General features: G+C 43.2%; 2 protein-coding genes across 2 annotated transcripts; one reads left to right on the forward strand and one right to left on the reverse strand.

Annotated features, from left to right (window-relative positions):
* Positions 1–583: 583 nt before the first annotated feature.
* LOC106700981 (cytochrome c oxidase subunit 7C, mitochondrial) lies at positions 584–1,009 on the reverse strand. The gene has a single exon (XM_014479157.2). It carries the CDS (start codon positions 891–893, stop codon positions 702–704), a length of 192 nt encoding a protein of 63 aa, XP_014334643.2. The 5' UTR covers positions 894–1,009; the 3' UTR covers positions 584–701.
* Positions 1,010–4,708: 3,699 nt separating this feature from the next.
* HNRNPF (heterogeneous nuclear ribonucleoprotein F) lies at positions 4,709–12,587 on the forward strand. The gene is given in 7 exon segments (XM_014479165.2): positions 4,709–4,977; positions 5,800–5,937; positions 7,744–7,803; positions 10,676–11,162; positions 11,164–11,310; positions 11,312–11,441; positions 11,443–12,587. Coding segments are annotated over 4 exon segments (1,239 nt in total). The 5' UTR covers positions 4,709–4,977; positions 5,800–5,937; positions 7,744–7,803; positions 10,676–10,725; the 3' UTR covers positions 11,968–12,587.
* Positions 12,588–14,447: the final 1,860 nt, after the last annotated feature.

Consider the following 14,447-nt stretch of genomic DNA (forward strand, 5'->3'; position numbering starts at 1 on the left):
CAGCCCATAACAGACATAATTAATACTGGTCTTGTAGAATGAATTGAGAAATTTTTTAATAGTTTATTTTAATATATTGTGATTAGTTCAAAACATCCAAAATATTACTTTAGTACATAATGAAAAAATTGAAAGTGAAGTTGTTCAGTCGTGTCTGATTCATTGTGACCCCATGGACTGTAGCCTGCCAGGCTCCTCTGTCCATGGGATTTTCCAGGCAAGAATACTGGAGTGGATTGCCGTTTGCTTCTCCAGGGGAATCTTCTCAACTCAGGGATCAAACCCGGGTCTCCCACATTGCAGAAATATTTAATAAGTATTTTAATTATTATTTTTTTTTTTTTGGCTGCACTGCAAGACTTCTGAGATCTTAATTTTCCAACTAGTGATTGAACCCTCAGCAAGTGAGCAAGCAAGTGGGATCCTAACCACTGGACCACCGGGGAATTCCCTGCAATTTTTTTTTTTTTTTTTTTTTTTAAATCAAATACATATTTAATTAAGAAACTAATAATGCAATATTACCCAAACAAAATGTAAGCACATGTTCAATTACCATGTTCCATATTTCAGAGAAGAGGCATTAAGGATTTATGCTGTAAGTTTATTTACAAACATATCTAGGATGCTGAATTCAAGGGATTGATCCTTTTAAGAGACTGCACCTCTTAATATGCTCCTCTTCCTATCTGTCTCATGGATTACTTTTTCAGCAGTTGGTGTCTTACTATAAAGAAAGGTGCAGCAAATCCAGACCCAAAGAACAAAGTCATCATAGCTAGTAATCTCCACTTGTTTTCCACTGAAAATGGTATATTCTTCCCTGGACCCTCCTCATAGTGGCTCCGACGAACCACTGAGGTTGTGAACCTCCGGATGCTCTGTCCCAACATAGCGCTGTTGGACGCTCTACAAAAGATCCAGAGACCGGAGGCGGAAGAAATGGCGGCTGCAAACCTACCGCTCCTTGCCTCACGACCTTGCTCCTCTAACTGCAAGGATCGAAAGGGAAGATGGGAAAAATCCCCTGCAATTCTTTGTATATGTACTAAATTTTATCACTTGGGGCACATCTCAATTTGTTCTTGGCACATTTCAAGCTCTATGGGCTACTCTTTTTTTTTTTTTTTGCTACTCTATTTTTATCCTTTGTACCTAACCTGTTCTTTTTTTCAAAGCAGTTTTCCTTTGTACTTTAAATTTAGTTTACCAGCATATGCTTGATTTTTGTGTTTTTAAAGTATCTGTGGGGAACTACACAACAGTGTTTATCTTAAGCCAGGAAGGTTTCCTTCTATTCTTTATCTGTTCTCCTGCCTCCGTTTTGTCTTTTTATTCTCGAATGCCTACCATTCACTTGTTTCTCCTGTCCTGTCTCTTATTATATGAGTCCTCTGAATTTCATCTCTTCCCCCTTGTTTTTTTTTTTTTTCCTCCTTTGTTTTGAGCTTATTTCTTCTACTTGGTTTTCCAAGCCACTAACCTTTCTTTCATTATTAACTATAAATCAAAACTCAGTTTTTAGCACTGGAAAATGTTTCATTCTGTAATCAGGTCTGTTAAAATATTTACTAAAGTTTAGTGCAGTATTTCTTTTTCCTAGAAAACTGTTGTGTGCTGTTGTCCGGCTTGTATTACTGTTGCTAGAGCCCCTCTCAAGTACATAGTCCTGTTCCTTTGCTGCTCTTGGCTCTGTTCTCCACTCCCCTGGCATAGTGTGCTTGTGGTCCTGAGCAGTGAACATTGAGCACCAGGAGCTATAACTGCCTCCATTCTTATGGCAGCTGCAGGTGATCTGACAAGGTGTCAGCTCTCCCCCTGGTCCCACGAGGAAGTTCCAGGCCTCCTGAATGGACTGGGCATTTGTTAATACAGGTGACAGATACTTCCCTCTGTTGAGAACAGATTTTTAGCACTAGAGATCTAGTGTTTCTATTTTATGAACTGCCACACCTGATATTTTTTCTGTTCTAACTTTAGACATTAATTCTTGAGTCACCAACAAAATGCAGTCAATATCATGGAACGACTTCTTGTTTTATGTTGGCTAAAAAATTGTTCCGTGTGTTCATTTCAAAACAGACATTATAGATATGATTATTTCAACACAAACTTTATAGATATGATTTACCTAACAGTATATTACAGTTTTTGCTTTTTAGTTAACACAGCTTTTGAGAAATGAACACTGGGGAAAACAGTGTATTATTCCCCCAGGCTTAGCTACAGTAAGGTAAAGAGCCTAATAGTCTAAAGATAATGGAAAACAGCCTTCCTGTTGCTTTCAGATTATGACATATCTTCTTTGACATATGAAAATATAATGGCAAACATTTAAAGTGTCAATGTATTTTAATCCTTCATCTATAGCTTTTCTCTTTTTTAATTGAAGTTAATTTACAATATTGTGTTAGTTTCTGGTGTATAGAAAAGTGATTCAGCTGTCTATATATACCTTTTCATATTCCTTCCTGTTATAATTTATTACAGAATATTGAGTGTACTTCCTTGTGCTGTACAGTAGGACCTTATTATTTCATATTAGTTTGTATCTTAAACATTTTTCTTATTTTTGAATTTAGTAAGAACTAAATATAGTGATTAAAAGGATTCACTACAAATTAAAAATATTTTTACAAAGCATATCCTAACAAATGACTACATTTTAAAGTCTTACCTGTATACCAGGGTAAAAACGTTTTAACATTTCCACCCCTGTTCATGCAGCTTCTGATCTGTTTAAATGTCACTTCCTCAGAATCCCTATATGAGTTAGCCCCCATTTTCTAATTTGGGGTTATTTCAGAATTTGTCATCACATGTTTATTCTTTATTGATTCCTAGTCCACTGTTCTGTGGACTTAGCACAGTACCTGCATTTTGTTAGTGCACAATATTTCTGGGTTAATGAATGACTTGAGATTGAGTAAATTTTATCCTGCTGCATATCACTCAAATCCTTTGACACGCTTGAGTTTCCACCACAATGTTTTTGTTGCAGAGTATCATCAGTTCTTCCAAAATTTGACTTATTTCTTCCCATCTAGTTTCCATGCATCTGTTCCCATCATTCATCTTCCAGAGAGCAGCTAGACTGTTCTGTTGGAAAGCAAAACTCGTTTCCATTGGTCTTAGAATAAATAAAGTCTAAAATACGGTATCAGGCCTTCAGGGCCTTGGGGGAATCTTGCTCTGCTTCCCTCATTGATCTCAGTCCTGGCTGCAGGCGTTTTTGGGTGTTTTCTGTCCCAATACTTTCCCCTGTGTATTCTGTACATGTTGTTCCTTCACTGGGCAGGAACCCTATCGTGACTGATCAATTATTAACACTAAGCTAGCCAGTGTCATCAACCAGTTAAGCCAAGAAAGCATATATAACGTTACTAAACTGAAACAAATACATTGAAAAAAGTGAGGAAACGGATGTCAGTCGTGTAGATTACCAAGAATATGTTTTGACAAGGTTTTTAGGAAGTGAGAAAAGTGAAATAAATGCTCAGGAAGCAGTCAGGGTACTCATTTCTGTAGATAACTCTTTCCCAAAACAAGCCAATTTCATGGCTTAATTTTTCTTCAGAATATTATTTCTTGAATGTATGAGTTTTTAGTGTCTTTGTCATTTCCGTGGGATAGCTGCATTTTAAATCCTATCACCCAGCTTCAATAGCTACCAGTTGTGGACAGTTTTTCTTTACATCCCCCATTTTTTGAGGCAGATCCCATCCCATCCATCACACCATTTCACCCACAAATATTTAAAAATGTATCTCTAAAAGCTAATGCCTTTCGTTTTAGGATAACTAATTTCGTTACTTAAGTAAATATAATACTTTAATATCAAATTTCTAGTCGATGTTCAGGTATTTCCTAAATTGTCCTATAAATGTTTACCAATTTGTTTGAATCAAGATCCATATATTTCCCATATATCGTGAATCCCTGATAATTCTTGTTATTTTTATTGAAGTGCTCCCTTGAAGCTATTTTGTTGAAGGACCGGCTATTGTGCTTGTCCAGTTTCCCAGGGTCTTTGCAGACTGCATTATTACATTCTCACTTAGTATGGTTCCTTTTCCCTATAAATTCTGTGATTAGATTCTTACAGACTTTTCAAGATAAAAACTTTATTACTAAAAGTATTAAACATACACAAAAGTAAAGACAACAGTATAAAACTCCATGTACCCATCCCTCAGCTTCAATAATTACTGAATCATGGCCCATGTACTGACTCCCACCACTCAAGATTATTTAGAAACAGATTCTAGATAATCATACGAATCTCTAACGACTTAAACACAGCAACAAAGCTACAACTAAAATTTTATAGTTTCTTCATATAAATTCAAGTCACTGCTAACATTACTGCAATTGCCTTATAATTGTTTTCCAGTTCATTTGAATTAATATTCAGGTGTTCATAAAATGTAATTGCTTGCTAGGTTGTAAAGTTAAAGAATTGCGAGTTTTAAAATTAATCCTTTTAAACTGAAAAAAGTTGTATGACTGCTCAAACCTACAAAACAAGGTACTGTATATACAAAGAGGATTCTGCCTTTTGTACATTAGTTTTCATTCGGAATTCTTTCCTGCCTTAAAGAGTTTGTTTGTTGTTGGGTTTTTTTTATTTTACGGTTTCTCCTTCCTTAAGAGTGGTGACGGCTAACTCCTCCCCTCCTCTCCGCCTGTACTCTGGACTTTTCTCTACCCTGGCACCTCTCCTGAGAGCTCACTCAGAACGGTCTTCCTCGTTGCTTTCCTTCCCTCCTCCCACTTCCTGCCTTGGCCGACCGCGCGGGCCGCACCTGCAGGGCGCGTTTCCATTGGTGACATCTTGGCGGGCCCGCCAGTGGCACTTCCTCCTTTACACCCCGTGACCCACGTCCGGCTCGCCGCCCTCCCAGTCACGCGGCCTCTGCCTCCGGGACGCAGCCCCGTGCGCCGGCCTTCCGCACTCCAGGCCCCGGACCCGTCGTGGTGAGCCGCCGCGAGCGGACGACCCCCGCCCGCACTTCCCCCAGCCCCCGTGGGTCCCTGGAACTCCCCTACCTCCTCCCGCGCAGCCGCCCCCTACCCCCAGGAACTCTTTCTGCCCCCTCTCGCTGCCCCAGGAACTCCCCCTCCCCCACCTACCCTGCGTCCCCAAGGAAGTCCCCCCGACCCGACCCGACCCGAGAGCTCCGCCCCCAGCCCCGGGAGCCGCCCGCCCCCCTCGGGTACCGGGAACTCTTCCTCACGGCTCCACGGAGCCCCTGGGATTCGGGAGCTCCGCCTTCCCTCCCCCGCGGCTCCGGGAAGCCCGGGCCTGAGAACTCTTGCCCACTTCGCTGCGAACACTTTCGCCTCTATCCGCGGCCTGAAAACTCTGCCACCCTAGTGAGTCCCCGCTGTCCTGGGAGCCCCCCCCGCCCCACCTCGGGCCCCGGGAGCCTACGTCGCGTGACCTTCCCCTCCCCCCAGCTCGCGCGGCCCGGGAAGCCTCTCCCTCCCCCACCCGTAGTTCGCCCCGCCCCGGAAGCTCCCGCTGACCCCGCCCAGGCCCGTGGATGGGGCCCCCTGTCGTCGGGCCTTCCTGTAGGGCTTTGCCGACCGAAGGCTGTCGGATCGGCGGTTGGAGGCCGAGCGAACCCCTTCACGTCCCAGTGCCCCCGCCAGGAGCCTAGCGTCCGGGACTGATACCGCGCTTCCCGCCGAAATCGCTCAGACGCGCCCCTGGCGGCCCGCGGCCGCGAGCTTGAGAGCGCACTTTGAAGCCTGGTACGAAGCGTTTGCCCCCAGCCAGTTGAGTTTCAATTTCAGGTTGATAACAAAAGGAGGTGCACCTGGCCTTTCCGCGGAATCTTCTGCGTTTTTAAGCTTCGGGTGGAGTTGGGGGTCCTTTGGCTGTAAACTGCGCTTGCTGGTTGAAAATAGAAATCGGTCCTGCTCTCTTCAGCGGTAAGTTTTAGGGCAGAGTCAACTGCGTAATCCTGAGGCGGCGTCTCCCGTGGACTGTGATTTAAGAGGTAGAACTTTCTGATTAATTAAGACAACCTACCAGTCTGTGCGTGCTGCCAGCTGTAGGTTAAAATTCATTTACAAGTAAGGGCGAAAATGCTTTTCAGGCCCCATTGGGACGCGGATAAAGCAGGGTGAAGCCAGGGAGCTGCTGAGTTCCAGTCCCTGAATAGAAACGGTGGGGGCGCAGTTTGAGCCGCCCTGTGTACTTCGTAGATAAACCTAATCAGTCGGGCGCTGGAGGTGCGCCCTTTTTATCTCGATGGGTCTACCTGGATCTCAACTAAATCTTGCCTAACCAGTATAGTAGAGTGAGGTCGAACTCGTTCTGGAATACCTCCTGGGAGCAGTTAGATATGTTGAATCTCGGCCCCGGCCCAGATCTATTGTTTTAGAATCTGCCTTTTAACAAGATCCTTGGGTGGTCCGTGTGCTCACTTACGTCATAGACCACTTGCGGGCAGGGGGGTGGAGTTGTGCAAAATGAGTCTACAGGTGCTGGACCCAAGAGGAGTGTTTTGTAACACTTGGCCCCAGTGGTGTCGACGGGCTGTCGGGGAGCCGGGTGGGAGACCAGTGTATATCCTTAACGCTTGAACATGTGTGCGCCATAGTTCAGCCACGTGGGAATCGGTTTCCTCATGTCTGACCGCCCCCGGGTTTGCGTGTCCGAGCAGGGGCTTTTGGTCTGCGGACCACACTGGAATGAGCATGTAGCAGAGTGATAAACCCAGGCAAAGAATTCGGACCACTAAGATGACCGGGCTCTCTACCCTTTAGATTCTACTCTTTTCTGAGGGTAGAGGAGAGGGACAGTTGAAGCTTCTTGAAAACCCTCGTCTAGAGAATTTGAAACTGTTAACTTCTTAAATTGTAGTACTTTATGTAGATTTTCCTCCCCAAAGTAGTATCTCATGTAAGAGAGGGTGCTAATAAGGCAAGACAGGTACTGTGTCTATGGCAACAGGCTCAGAGAAACTGACTTTTCTCAATTCTGTGGTTCTAAAACTAAGAATGTTCTTTAGTTCTCAAACGAATTCGCTGGACATACCAAAGTTTTCTGCTACAGCTTTATTCTGTGGCTGTGGTTGATGGTAGATTGATGTTTTTCCTATTTTAAAACATTTCAACACTACCTCCCCTCATTCTCAGTTAAAAGAGCAATGTTATATAAATACAAGTCTCAAGAAATGAAATTATTAAAAACAGGGAAGGAAAATCTTTTTAATATCTCCACCCAGACCTCCAGGGATGTTTGCAAATTGTAAATACTGTTAGGACAGTTTATAGCAAACTACTTTTGCCTGGAGCAAGTCTCTGTGAATACGGCCTGGTCTCCAGTGCCGATCAGCGGTGCAACTCCTCTCCCCCCTGCTCGGCCTGCCTTCTGCTTCCGGGAACCGCTCCTCGACCCAGCCCCGCCCAAAAGGTGCGCCTCCCACTCTAGGTATTTAAATTTTCTTAACCACGGTTAGGGGTTTCTGTACAGAACGCGCCTTCTGAGTAAATCTTTCAGGGCAAGTGGGATGGTTCCAGGCTGTTATTCTCTGTATTACCCTATGAAAAAGGTAAACCTATCCAAAGCTGTTGGGGTGGGACGGGCGTGTACTTTCTTTAAGGCAACCCGGTGCTTGCCACGGCTCCGGAGAGGAGCTCAGAGCCGGTCCCAGTCAGGGGATTGCTGCCTCTTCTCGCTCCGGGAGTGCTGGGACATTAAGGTAAAATTTCCTTGTCGCTCTTTTTTAGGACGATTCGTTACCTACCTGGAGTGTCTTTGACTGTGGGCATCCCCCGGTGTTCTTTAAGGTGAGCTATTTTAAGAAAATTAATTTCTCAGTTTATAATTGATTTCTTGATACAGATAACTTCCTGAGTGAAAACTTTTTTTCACTAGCTGTAAATCTAACGTTGAGCAGAAAGCCAGCTTATTTTCACAAGTTTTAGTTAATGTACTGAAAGTCTGCGAAGAATCCAAATGTAGAGGATTCTGAGGTCAACAGAAAGGATATTGCTCTGTGTTTTAGAAGTACATATGTGTTTTGGGAAAGTGCTTTTTTCGCTTTATAATTTCTGTTTTGGGCACTTTAATTCTTACATGACATATTTGTTTTTTTATGCTTCCTGTCCCCCCCTTCTGCTTGTCTTTTTTAACCTAACCAGAAGGTGGTGTTGGCCCCACGTGGCTGTCAGTTAATCTCTTGCTAATCTTGGGCCTGCTGTGCTGGGGGTGGGACTACAGTGACCTACAGAATAGATAAGTCTGTTGCCACTAGCCTTTCAATGCAGTTGCAAAGAGTTTTAAACAAATTATGGATTGTTTCCCTAGAATGCTCTGGGATCATAGAACTATAGATTTAATTTGTGGGGGGGGAGAAAGTCTTGTGGAAAAGTTGGTAAATTTAAGCTGAGACCGTAAGGATTAGTGGGATTTAGCTAGACAGATTGGGTGGGCTATCTTCAGACAGATAATTACTACGTGTGTCAATTCCAGTGGAACAGAGAGCCTGCCACATTTCGGCACAGAGAAATACGGGAATAAAGGTTTGTTTGCTTTCTAATGCAAGTGTGTTTCAGGTCAAAGTTTCAAGGCCTGAGCACCCCCTTGGCCCTATGATTTGTGTTCCAGACAGTGGGGAGCCACTGAGGTGTTGAAACACAAGTGACATAAAATTGCTCTTAAAACAGCTACAGGTTGGGCTGGTAGCAAGGATTGGAAAAGTTGTAGATGTGAATGTCTTGGAAAGGGCTTGTTGGTATTGGAAGTAGAAAGGGATGAAGGCGATGCACAAAGATGATGATGATTTGATATTCAAATCATAACGTCAAGCAGGTCTAAGGACCAAAGTAAGATATGAGAAACCTCTATACTTGTTGGAATCAAGAGTTGCTGAATAGAATTTAGGCATGGATTAGGAATAGGATTAGGGTGGAGAATGGGATCACCCCCCCAAAGAAATGATGAGCTCATTAGATTTAAGGGCTTATAAGTTGTTCAAAGATTGCTTCAGTTTCATTCTAGAGCCTTTGGATGACAGGTAAGGCCATTTATGCCGCACCCAGGGTACTGTAGAAGAGTTTCAGAAAAAAGCAGTGTAACCTGTGGAATGGAGTTTGTCTAGGCCAGTCTTGCCCTCGGGGAGTCTTAAGTCTAGGAGCCTGTGTGTCCTGAACCCAGAATTGGCCCTGGACATACAAGGATCAGGTAAGGTTGCCTGAAAAAAGGGGGCCAGTGATTATGTATTGTTAAACCTTGGGGAAGGACTTAAAGAGGCAGAGTACCTAAGGAATTAACAGGAAAACCAAGAGCCAAGAGGAGAAAGGATTTCCAGAGAGAATGGTTAAATCCTGAGGGCACAGAAGAGATGGAGATAAGAAAATGTTTCTTTTCTTGCCATAGAGATCCTTGGCAGAGTGAGATGTGCCCTAGTTTAATGGTGGGGTAGGGTAGGGCATGTAAGAAGTCTTTTTGAAGATGAGATTTCACTGAAAGGGAAAACAAAACCAAGTAGCTGGAGGCAAAGTTGGTATCAGAAAAGATACCTTAGGGGATACCTTATATCTTATAAAGATACCTTAGGGGATGATTAGAAATGAGAAAATCTCCTTAATTGATGGGGAAAAGTGTTCAGTGAAGTTTGTGTGAAGATGAAGATTGCTTGGGGTGGGTGGAGTTGACCAGGGCAGAGCCACAGATAAGAGCTCAGCTACAGAAGAAGCAACTCCCTTGTTTATAAAGTTCTAAAACTTGCTCTGATTTGCTTCACCAGGTCTCTGTTAAACCGATTTACTTTACTTTTCTTACCATTCATGCTTTCTAGTTTTAATCGTGGGGTTTTTAGAAATCTGTCCATGTTTTGCTCTAATCGTGTAAATATGCCATGCCATTTTAGATAGTTTTAGGATTGATCTGAGGTAAGATTCTGTTTTATCTTTTTCTGTGTGATAACGTGCCTAAATTTTTTTGAAAAGGCATCTTTACCACTGACTTAATAGCTACATCTGTTACACTTGTTATCAAATGACAATTCCATAAAACTTGTATATACTTGTGCCTGTTCTGAATATATTTTTGGCCCTATCTGTATTTTTATTGTCCGTGTTATTCATGTATTGCTATCTGACTCAGCTCCCGCTCTTCAGAATGCTGCCCTTCGACATGGATTTAACCTTTACTCTTTTTTAGCTTGGACTCTAGGTGTCAGATGCCACTTGCACTTCATGGCACTTTGTCAGGAGGGGCACCTGTCATGCCTCTTGTACAATGAAGAGTCCATTCCATTTCTAGTCCCTCAGTGAAACACAGTGATGTGTGTGTTACGTTGAACAACGTAATGTGTTTTATTTTGTTTTTTTTTGGGGGGGAGGGGGGTCATGCTGTGCTGCTTATGGGACTAGGGATTGAACCCAAGCCATGGCAGTGTGAAACTGAGAGGCATATAATTTGATTTCTATGTTTGCATCTCATATAACTGATACTCTGCTGATGTACTTACCTGTTTTAGATATGTCTTAATTTGACCTTGCACTTGATTGGGGTTTTGAATAGACAGTAGGACTTGCCACCTACTCTCTTGCGTTTTAGTGATGCAGTAATACAATCTGTTTTCCTTTAGTTTCATATTCTTGTTATACGTATTAAATGAAAATTTATGTAAAGTAGTTTTTGCTTTCTTTTCAGCCACAAAAGCTGCACCCAAGCTTGTTTGACGTCTGCTCTGTCGAGTGTCCATGATGTTGGGCCCTGAGGGAGGTGAAGGCTTTGTGGTCAAGCTCCGTGGCCTGCCCTGGTCCTGCTCTGTTGAGGATGTGCAGAATTTCCTCTCCGACTGCACGATCCATGACGGGGTCGCAGGTGTTCACTTTATCTACACTAGAGAAGGCAGGCAGAGTGGTGAGGCTTTTGTCGAACTTGAATCAGAAGATGACGTAAAATTGGCCCTTAAAAAAGACAGGGAAAGCATGGGACATCGGTACATTGAAGTGTTCAAGTCCCACAGAACCGAGATGGATTGGGTGTTGAAGCACAGTGGTCCAAACAGTGCTGACACTGCCAATGATGGTTTAAATGCGACTTGAGGACTCCCGTTTGGATGCACCAAGGAAGAGATCATTCAGTTTTTCTCAGGGTTGGAAATCGTGCCAAACGGGATCACATTGCCTGTGGACCCGAGGGCAAGATTACAGGGAAGCCTTTGTGCAGTTTGCCTCACAGGAGTTAGCAGAGAAGGCTCTAGGGAAGCACAAGGAGAGAATAGGGCACAGGTATATTGAGGTGTTCAAGAGCAGTCAGGAAGAAGTTAGGTCATACTCGGATCCCCACTGAAGTTCATGTCAGTGCAGCGCCAGGGCCCTATGACCGCCCTGGCACAGCCAGGAGGTATATTGGCATCGTCAAGCAGGCAGGTCTGGAGAGGATGAGGTCTGGTGCCTACAGTGCAGGCTATGGGGGGGTATGAGGAGTACAGCGGCCTCAGTGATGGCTACGGCTTCACCACCGACCTGTTTGGGAGAGACCTCAGTTACTGTCTCTCTGGAATGTACGACCACAGGTATGGAGATGGTGAGTTCACTGTCCAGAGCACCACTGGACACTGCGTCCACATGAGAGGTCTGCCCTACAAAGCCACAGAGAACGACATTTACAACTTCTTCTCCCCGCTCAACCCTGTGAGAGTCCACATTGAGATCGGCCCTGATGGAAGAGTGACGGGCGAAGCTGATGTTGAGTTTGCCACTCATGAAGAAGCCGTGGCGGCCATGTCCAAAGACAGGGCCAATATGCAACATCGATACATAGAACTTTTCTTAAATTCCACAACAGGGGCCAGCAACGGGGCATATAGCAGCCAGATGATGCAAGGCATGGGGGTGTCAACCCAGTCCACTTACAGTGGCCTTGAGAGCCAGTCTGTGAGCGGCTGTTACGGGGCTGGCTATGGTGGCCAGAACAGCATGGGTGGATATGACTAGTTTTGTTAGTAGCTTTTGAGTTATTTCAGTCAAATTTTCACAGGCAGCCAACAAGCAGTGAAAAGCAGTTATTACTCTAGAGGAAGCTATGGGACCCAATTTGCACCATGAGTTTGTGAAATCTGGATTAAAAAATTACCTCTTCAGTGTTTTCTCATGCAAACTTTCTTCTAGCATGTGATATTGAGTAAACTAAAACTTTTCAGCTTTTCTCAATTAACATTTTGGTAGTGTACTTCTGGAGTGATGTTATCTGAGTTTAAAGTAGTTTTAAGTATGTTAAATGTGGATCTTTTACACCACATCATCGTGAATACATTGGGGAGGCGTGCTTTTTTGGAAAACTCAAGGTGCTAGATCCCTAATTCAAAGAGGACATTTCTCATGTTTGTTCATTCTAGTTTATTTTCATTTAAAATCTCTTAGGTTAAGTTTAAGCTTTTTAAAAGTTAGTTTTGAAAATTGAGACACATTACTAATACTGTAGGAATTGGTGAGGCCTTGACTTAAAAACTTTCTTTGTACTGTGATTTCCTTTCGGGTGTATTTTGCTAAGTGAAACTTGTTAAATTTTTTTGTTAACTAAATTTTTTTCTTAAAATAAAAAGACTTTTTCACAATGACTGGCACAGACTATATACTCACCAACAAATAGCAAAATGACTTGGGTGGTTGAATTTAATACTGCTGTGTTAAACAGTGTGAATTTTAAATTTAGCACTATGATTTCCCTTGTGTTCTTATAACAAGGCTAAATTAAAAACTTTAAAAACATTAAACACACGAGTGGAGATGGTGACTAGAAACTAGAATAGAAACATAGAGTTCCAGTTTTCCTGTGACTTTTTTTCTGTTCATCGGCCATTTGTAATATCCTGATGTTTCCTTTATACCAGGGTGGCACCTATTCATAGCTAGAGGTCTTTAGTTTTTGGTGCTACATACATTGAGTCATTAACCACAATTTATGGTTTTATATAAGATGTGCTGTTTGGAACAGTCTCCCATATTTATTATTTTGATAGGACACACTCAGGTTACAGTTATTGGTTATTGCAGGATATGCATATTCTGAAGTTTGAGACCTACATCCAAATTGTTGGTAGAAAATTGTTGATCTAGCAGTGGGAACAGCATTACAATCACATTAAACACTATCAAGACTTTAACATGAGAGAATTTCACTTCGTGGGTGTTCATTTTCCCACTTTAGAGTCCAATCAGTGTAGCCCAGATCTAATAAGTCTGTAGGTAGACGAGAGGGAGTCTTGGGCCTTTCCTAACTGTGTTGGACTTCATGGCCCCACCCTGTCATTCTTCCCACCAGTGGTCTGCTGACTCAGATGGCAAAGATACAGTGGCAGCATCACCCAGGAATGCCAGAGCTAGGATGCAATGAAAAGGCTAAGATTTAATTAGAGCAGTGAAGTTTCAGGGAGTATATTTATTCCCTGTAGATCTTGGCAAATTTAAAAGTTCAAATATGGAAGGAGTGGGCTTCCCTGGTGGCTCAGATGGTAAAGAATCCACCTGCAATGTGGAAGACCTGGGTTTGATCTCTGGGTTGGGAAGGCCCCATAGAGGAGGGCATGGCAACTCACCTGAAGAATTCCCATGGACGGAGTCTGGTGGGCTCCAGGCCATGGGGTCACAAAGAGACACAACTGACTTAATAAACACAGCACATGGAGTGGGCTCTAAGAACCTGGGGTAGGAAATCAGGAATGTGCTGGATGACTAAATCCCACTGCAGCTGCAGTGGTTACCTGCCTCTTCCTAGACTTGGTCACCTCACCTGAGGTGTGTGGTTGATACAAAGGAAATTTGTGTATCAAAGTCTGCGCCAGGAATGAGGTAAAATGCTGGTAAGCCAAATCCAGCCTGCCCTGAAAATGGTTTCCATTTTGATGAATCAGTTTGATGGCAGGGGACCCAAGTTATGTCTCAAAATCTATTCCTAATAGACCTGCAGTACAAAATACTGCACTTATTTTCTAGTTTTGTCAAAAATTGTGAAAACTTCAAATGGGCCTTGGCCTTCAAATTTTTATTACACAACCTCGTGAAGGAAACTACACAAGTATTAGGACTGAGTGTGTAAGTTGTAAGCACTTCTGGAGCCCTTTTAATACAGAATTGAAGCTTGGAGACTGACTTATAAGACTGACCTATAGGAGGGAGAGATCCTGAGTGTTGAGAAGGATGGATATGCAATTCCAGAAGAGGAGAGGAAGTGGAAGCAATTGGATGAATGGGCAGCAAAGCCTGAAAGGCAGTTAAGGAGCCTGGACCCTGCTATATCTGTGGTGAGGCTAACACCTATGTGTCAGGGTCCTGCAGGTGCAGTTCTGAGGTGTCTGTCAGCTTTTGCTCCCAGCATTTGCTTCTCTTTGATTATGTGAGCAAAAAGCAGATTGAAAAATCAGAGTCTTCTATTTTCAGAACAGAGCCAGGTCTCAGGCCCAGAGACCATCAAATGA

The sequence above is a fragment of the Bos mutus genome, chromosome 28 (assembly GCF_027580195.1).
Source record: "Bos mutus isolate GX-2022 chromosome 28, NWIPB_WYAK_1.1, whole genome shotgun sequence".
Lineage (NCBI taxonomy): Eukaryota > Metazoa > Chordata > Mammalia > Artiodactyla > Bovidae > Bos > Bos mutus.

Coding starts and splice junctions, on each gene's coding strand:
- LOC106700981 (XM_014479157.2), bottom strand. CDS start 893: ATGTTGGGACAGAGCATCCGGAGGTTCACAACCTCAGTGGTTCGTCGG.